Source organism: Fragaria vesca, linkage group LG3 (assembly GCF_000184155.1).
Source record: "Fragaria vesca subsp. vesca linkage group LG3, FraVesHawaii_1.0, whole genome shotgun sequence".
NCBI classification, from domain to species: domain Eukaryota; kingdom Viridiplantae; phylum Streptophyta; class Magnoliopsida; order Rosales; family Rosaceae; genus Fragaria; species Fragaria vesca.
The window spans coordinates 15462683-15470031 of record NC_020493.1 but is presented as its reverse complement, the minus strand read 5'-3'; the positions used below and the strand labels follow the sequence as shown (position 1 = coordinate 15470031).

General features: G+C 37.7%; 1 protein-coding gene across 1 annotated transcript; it reads left to right on the top strand.

Moving 5' to 3' along the window:
• Positions 1–1476: 1476 nt before the first annotated feature.
• Positions 1477–4716, top strand: LOC101295605 (indole-3-acetate O-methyltransferase 1-like). Its single transcript, XM_004294374.1, has 4 exons — positions 1477–1587; positions 1694–2113; positions 2969–3244; positions 4128–4716. Exons 1-4 carry the CDS (start codon positions 1477–1479, stop codon positions 4479–4481), a joined length of 1161 nt encoding a protein of 386 aa, XP_004294422.1. The 3' UTR covers positions 4482–4716.
• Positions 4717–7349: the final 2633 nt, after the last annotated feature.

The window sequence follows — 7349 nt, the reverse complement described above, 5'->3', positions numbered from 1 at the left end:
TCATTTGGATGACTTAACGATCACCAAATTTTCTGAAAATTTGTAGAAATGATCTACTCATATAGTCCAACGAACGGAACGGTGAAGATTTGATTTTGTAATCGAAAAGTTCGTCAAATGATCTATCCCTAAAAATGAACAAAAAAAGGGATCCCTCATTGAAAGGGCCCTGTATATATATGTTTATGCAGTTGAAAACCTTCTTTTCATTTCTACCCCACTGTCACATACAACATTCTGATAATTTACCATGGGTTCAAATGACGACATGAACAATGGTGAGAGCAACAATGGATGGAAAGTGAAAGACAACGTCCATGGCACTGATGGCAGCAACTCCAAATCCAGGTTAGCTTAGTTTAGGTTTTGTATTTACAGTCTTGTGAACTGTAAGATAGTAAAGACACAATGGTAAAATTCGATTGAGAGTTTATCATTAAACTTCAACGTAACCAATTCAATCTGTAATGTCAAGGATGAAATACATGTTTTTCCAGGTTTTTGGAGATATCATATGCGTAAATACTTGAGGTTTGTTTCGTATTGGTTTTTTTTTTTTTTTTACCCGATGAAGATAGTTTCCGATAGTACGTTCGTCAAATTCCCTAAATAATATGCACTTCCATCGCTTCTTTAACAATTTTGACTTGGTCCGATTTTTATATATTATTAGTTTTAGTAATAGAAAATATACTTTTATTGTCTTTAATAATTTTGACATGGTCCGATTTGGGCCTTTTATGAGTTTTATTGATTAAAAGAAGTGCTTCTTTTTTAATTGTAAAAAAAAAAAATGTACTTCGATCAAGTCTGCAACCTAACTCTCAAAATGTGAAATTGAAAATTGAACAACGCTGAAGTGAACAGTTAGTTCTTTTTTTTTTTTGGAACAAATTACCAGTGCGCCTACCCTAAAACCTATATTAATGAAATTATTAAATACGGACGCTTCATATTCTCTAAGTCTAAAATATGTCTTTTATCATTTAAATGATACTGGTATGTCATCGTTTTATTATAAAAGCAAACATAGTAGCCATAAAAACACAACCCTCATGCCTTAATAGTTTAATTTGTCGTCAGAATTTCGTTTTAGTATTCGACAATAATACTAGTGGAATTGGAAATGTGTGTATAAACCTATGAGTATATATACACTACTAAGTAGCACCTATAAATTTTTGAGTAAATTTAAAGAGGCAAGTCACATCAACTCCAACTTGGTGCACATGGAAAATTCTTTAGGGAACACAATTAAAGAGCTAGCTCCCCATCATATCACTCCTAAAATTATATGCAGTGTTTCATAATTTCATTGTCACTCTTCTCAAAAACATACATTTACCCTTCTCTCTCTCTCCCCCTCTCCCTCTATATATACTCGCCCTTTTCTCACTTCCCCCTTCAAACCTCTCGGTACAAATTAATCATATTCTCACCCAAGTTTCTTTCTCTCTTTCTGATCATACTATTCAAATGGCTCCAAAGGGAGACAATGTCGTAGTCTCTAACGTAAAACTTGAGAGGATTTTTAGCATGAAAGGAGGCAAAGGAGAAGCCAGCTATGCCAACAATTCCCAAGCCCAGGTTGGACCAGTTTGACATTACTAATTTACTATTCACCATCAAGCACTAAATCGTTTTGTTGTTTGATTTAGTTTATGTTCTTATTGTGTTTCTAAATCATTTTCAGGCCATACATGCAAGATCTATGCTTCATCTTCTGAAAGAAACCCTAGACAGTGTTCAGTTGAGTTCTCCCGATGTTCCCTTTGTGGTTGTGGACTTGGGATGCTCCAGCGGAAGCAACACCATTTACATCGTTGATGTGATCATCAAGCACATTACCAAGCGTTACGAGGCCTCCGGAATTGACCCGCCGGAGTTCTCTGCGTTTTTCTCCGACCTTCCTAGCAACGATTTCAACACTCTCTTCCAGCTCCTTCCTCCTCTGGCCAACTACGGAGCTGGGAGCATGGAGGAGTGCCTCGCCGCCGATAACCACCGCTCGTACTTTGCGGCAGGAGTTCCGGGTTCCTTTTACCGGAGGCTTTTCCCGTCCAGGTCCATTGACCTCTTTCACTCGGCGTTTTCCCTGCATTGGCTTTCTCAGGTGAATATTGTTCATTCTGGTCAGTTGCTTTATCATTTTTTTACTGTAATTTAAAATATAACCTACTACAAAATTCTAGGTTGGTGATGACATGAATATGAAACCGATAAAATATTTCCGAGGATCTGACAGCATTTGAATATGCCGCATTTTAAGCAAAAGAAAGTAGACAAATGTATTATCCATTTCCTATATTTAACATCTGTTTTCTATACCCGGCTTTGAGTAGGTCAAAAGTAAACTGCCAAAAATTCTGGTCTTCGAGTTGGAAGAAAGTAGCTAAGTTCGTAAAAGACAGTGATAATTGTTTTGAAACAGACACATTATTTATATCCCTCAGTCAATTTGTACAAATTTAATTATATTACTTTCATAGCATGGTAATATTATGATTTACCTGTTCTTACTGTACGTTGTTTGCAAATCTCCTAGTTGGATTAGCTAATCAACTCAGTAACTAAGCTTGGAATTATATAATGGTACATGAATTAGGGTTCTTAAATCACATAATCATTCCTTCCAACTTTCAACTTTCAAGCATGACTAAAGCAATCCTTTCCTATTTCTCCAAGACAAGTATACAAATTTCGAGTTGTCCTGAAAAAGACTCACTGCATTTGGTCGAGGCAATAAAGCCAAGTGGCCGGGCTGGACCAAAAATGATCAAACAAAAGTACTGTGAGCCTGCTGGTTTTCATGAAGAATTTTAGACACAAGATATATAGCTCATGAGAGTGATCTTACTAGCTACTTTATGCTGTTATGCATGCTTTGTTCTGGTGTGTCACGAGTAGTCAAAATCTAACTATACTATCTATGTACGTATATAAATACGTATGTGTGATACATATACAGGTGCCGGAGAGTGTGGTGGACAAGCGATCGGCGGCGTACAACAAAGGGAGGGTGTTCATCCACGGCGCGGAGGAGTGCACGGCCAAGGCTTATAAGAAGCAGTATCAGACAGACCTAGCAAGCTTCCTGCTAGCAAGATCAAAGGAGATGAAGAAAGGTGGCTCCATGTTCCTTGTTTGCCTCGGCAGGACCTCCGTCGACCCCACCGACCAGGGTGGTCCGGGCATTCTCTTCGGGACCCACTTCCAGGATGCCTGGGACGATCTTCTCCAAGAGGTACTTCATTACTCGATCTCAAAGCTATATAGCATAGTGTGTTGATAACTAACTGGCACTGTACATATGTCATGCATAGACCTATGACTAGGTAGTTTTCATTACCTTCTGCTTCTTGGCAGACCAAAAGCAAGCACACCCCATCTGCATTCATCGAGAACCCTAAAGTTTTGAGTCGACTTGGTAGTTGTTTGAGTTTCATTCACGACTTTTTGTAATCTTCGTTAAATCTTAAATTTAATGATTGAATGCGTAAAGAACAGTATTCCGGAACGTCATAGTATTTTTCGGAATGTCGTTTTTCATCTCTTTCTTCTTAGTGAGCAAGAAGGAACGATGTCTTTTTTTTTCTTTTTCTTTTTTATACGAGAAGGATGGTTGGGTTTCATAATGACTTTGATAGTTCGATAGGGAAGATAGATATATGCAAGGTTTAGGTGTTATTGATTTCACAAGACCTAATTATGAGTTTTCACTGGTCATGATTGAGTTACACTAATTCTAGCCGTCGGATGCTCTCACTAAAGTTGATCAAGCCCCTCAATTTATTGATTACTACTACTGTCGGCAAGTGAAATTATAACAACATTGGCTCGTGGATGGCCCATATAATCGCTAATGTCTGATATGAAAGACAAAAGGATCAATGTTCATCATGGATAAAAAAAAAATTCAAAGAAAACTGCCTTCAGCTTAGCAAAGAGTCATCAGTTCATAAAGTCCTCTCCATCAATCAAAGTACCATTCTAAACCGAGTGGTAGAGTTGATTATTGATGCAAGATCTTCTTGGTCTTTCTGTGCGACTGACTTTCCATGCACTAAATAGTACTTGGCTTTTATCTCAGATTAAACAAGAAATTAAGATACTACTTTGTACTGCAGGGTCTTATCACTAGTGAGAAACGTGACACTTTCAACATTCCGGTGTATGCATCAAGTTTGCAAGACTTCAAGGAGGTTGTAGAAGCGGACGGGTCATTCACCATTAACAAGCTTGAGATCTTCAAAGGAGGGAGCCCCCTTGTTGTGAACCAGCCCGATGATGCAGCCGAAGTAGGTCGAGCCCTCGCCAACAGCTGCCGGAGTGTGGCTGGAGTGCTCGTTGATGCACACATCGGCGAGAAACTCAGCAATGAACTATTCCTGCGAGTAGAAAAGAGAGGCGCATCACATGCCAAAGAGCTGCTAGAGAAACTACAATTCTCTCACATCGTGGCTTCACTCTCTTTTTTATAAGTAATGATTCAAGTAATTCATGTTATTGTCTACAATATGATTTACGAATGTGGTACAAATAGTTTTATGTTCTTCATATTGCCTAGTTGGTAGAAGGAAGTAGATAACACGAGAGAAAGAAGAAGAGAAAGAGGGTTGGCTCAACATCGATCAATCCTCTTCTTTGTCTCCCTCTTTTGTGTTTTTGTTTGTGCTATTATTGACTGCAGTATTATTAATATACTTGATGAGCTTCATGACTGTGTGTTCCTCTGATGGAAAACAATTGGGTAAATAAAATCAGTACGTAACCCTTTCCACTTTGGCTTCTTGATAGCTAATTATAATAATGTTCTCTGCATCATATGATATAGCATAGCTAGTTGTATGAATGAGGAGTCTACATTCACTTTGCTTCCATATATTAAAGCTAGCTTCTGTTGTACCAAACAGCTTTTGATCGAAATCCCATTTGAACAAAAGACTGTTCATAGATTCTCAACTTTAATTTAATTTTTGGAAACAAAGTGATGGGCTGCTAGTTAGTAATGTTAGTTATTTCAGTTGCAAAGTAAACCTCAATTATTTATAGAAACTAATCCTCAATAGTTGGTCTCCTTTAAAGTTGAAAACTAGTTTCCAGACCAAAAAGAAAAAGAAAAAGCCAATAAGAACTTGTTACTAATTCATTCATAAATGCAGCAACTTCTTTATTTTGTTACTAACTTGTTACCAATGATCACTTTACAAAAATGCATACAATATTATCATAAACTTGATTCATTCTTCAGAATCTGCATTTGGTGAACAGAAAATGAATATATCAGCCTCTTCTGGTAATCTAAAGCTGACCCTTTTCTTCACCTTCGAACTCTTCCTTGAGCTCAAACAAGAAACATCACTTCTTCTTCTTCCACAGTCAACCACTTCGATCAACAGTCTCTGCTGAGAAAAACTGTGCCTAGAATTAAACTTAGCATCATCATCATTATCACCATGAGAAAAGGGAAAAACCCAGGTGTTGTGTTCAGCTGATTCATCTCTGCATGGCGACGATGTTGAGAACCACTCCTCTAGAGTGAGCTCCTTCACCATTTTCACCTTCTGCTGCTTCTTCTGCCTTTTGGGCTGCTGCACCAACCTTTTCCACATCATGCTCTTTTCTCTCCATAAGCATGATGGCTTCATGAACTCGACAATCGATGTAGTCAAGCTAATACTTCGATCATCATTGGAGTCTTGCTTAGGCAATCTCCGAGGGCTTGAAAATTTCCGAAAGCAAAAGAAACTCCTACCCATTTCTTTGGATTATCCTAGCTGCTAGGAGTAAAAGAGGTCATGAATGGAAGTTATGAGGTTTAAGCATAAATATATAACACGAATCTAAAATATCTTGAGCACATATGTATGTCTCTGATGGTTGGATTCCTCGGAGTCTCAGAGGATATGAATAGGGATCGGAATTTCTTGGTGGGGTACTTGATTCTTATCAACATCGATCAAGTGTACGTGGGTTAGTGTATTAACTCCAGGAGGCAAATGCATGTAAAGATATACAATAACTATCTAGCTAGATAAATATATTTGGAGATGATAATTATTTTAGAAAATTAACTACAAAAGCTCTCCTTGAACCTATCGTTGTAGAGGTCTAACAGTATCTTGATCTCTGTCTGTAGTAAAAGATTCTGGGACAGATCTAGAGATGATGACTGTAAATTGTAAAAGTCATTTAAGATAACTCTTGGATTATCCTCCTTTTCACCGGGACACCACCATTTGTTTGGTAACTTCATCAACAGGTACAAATCCATCACTAGTAAACAAGGTTGTAAATTGCTAGATACATCTTAACAAAGATGAAACCGTCTTAGCGTTAAGGACAAATAAATCGATCTTCTCCTGGCATTCACTGTAAGTACCCAGCAATATTCATAAGCATATTGGCAACTTCTAATTCTGATGCCACAAGATAGCTACTAATAGTTCTATCTCAATGTGCATTTTAATCTAGAGCCATCAGCTTCATTAAAATTATGATATTTTTCTTGCCTTGGTTACATCTATATCCATCAAGTTGTTGTTCCTATGGATGTAGAAAATGAAAGATCTGTCGGTTTGTTTTTGGAGTTTAAGCTATTTTGGACACACCAACCTTTGTTTCGAAACAAAATAAGGCGAAAACAGCCTTAAAAGCAGCTGAAGACAAGAGTGGTTCACATCTAAACTCAAAATCAGGTTCATCTCTTCCTACCCAACATTGCTAACTCTATTACAGTAATTCCAAGACTAGCTACACTACAATGCCGGCAGCTAAATTCGTTTCATGTATGTTTTAGCCTGCTTTGATGTCATGTCGGACGTAAGGAACCATGAGATATATCTAACACTACTACACTAGTATGCAGATGCCAAAGCATAACGCACAAATGACACTATCCAAGATCACTTTGAATTTGTCTTTTCAAGTTTATCCATGTATGTCCTTGCCTTAGAAGCTTTCTAAGGGTTCCTCCCAATTCATACTTACAATTTTATAATGAATTGTTGGAACAAGGGCATAACCCAGAATTCACTACAAACATAACATTTGCAATTTGCCTGTGGCGTGTTGATTAGGTAATCTAACTATTGGGGGATGGAAAACACTAAAAACGTAAAGATCAGAACAAGGAGGATTTGCAATACCAGTGTTCTAGGTTACCAGTCAGCAAGTGAGAACGAGCACTAAGATACTATGCTTTTAGGTGTTCTGTATACCGATCATCAAGTTACTATGCTTTTACGTTTGCCCTGAGAGGCTGAGACAAGGTAACCCATATTCGATATTCTATGGAATCGCAGTCACGTAAAACCAGACAATGAAAGAAACGGGACCAATAACCAAAA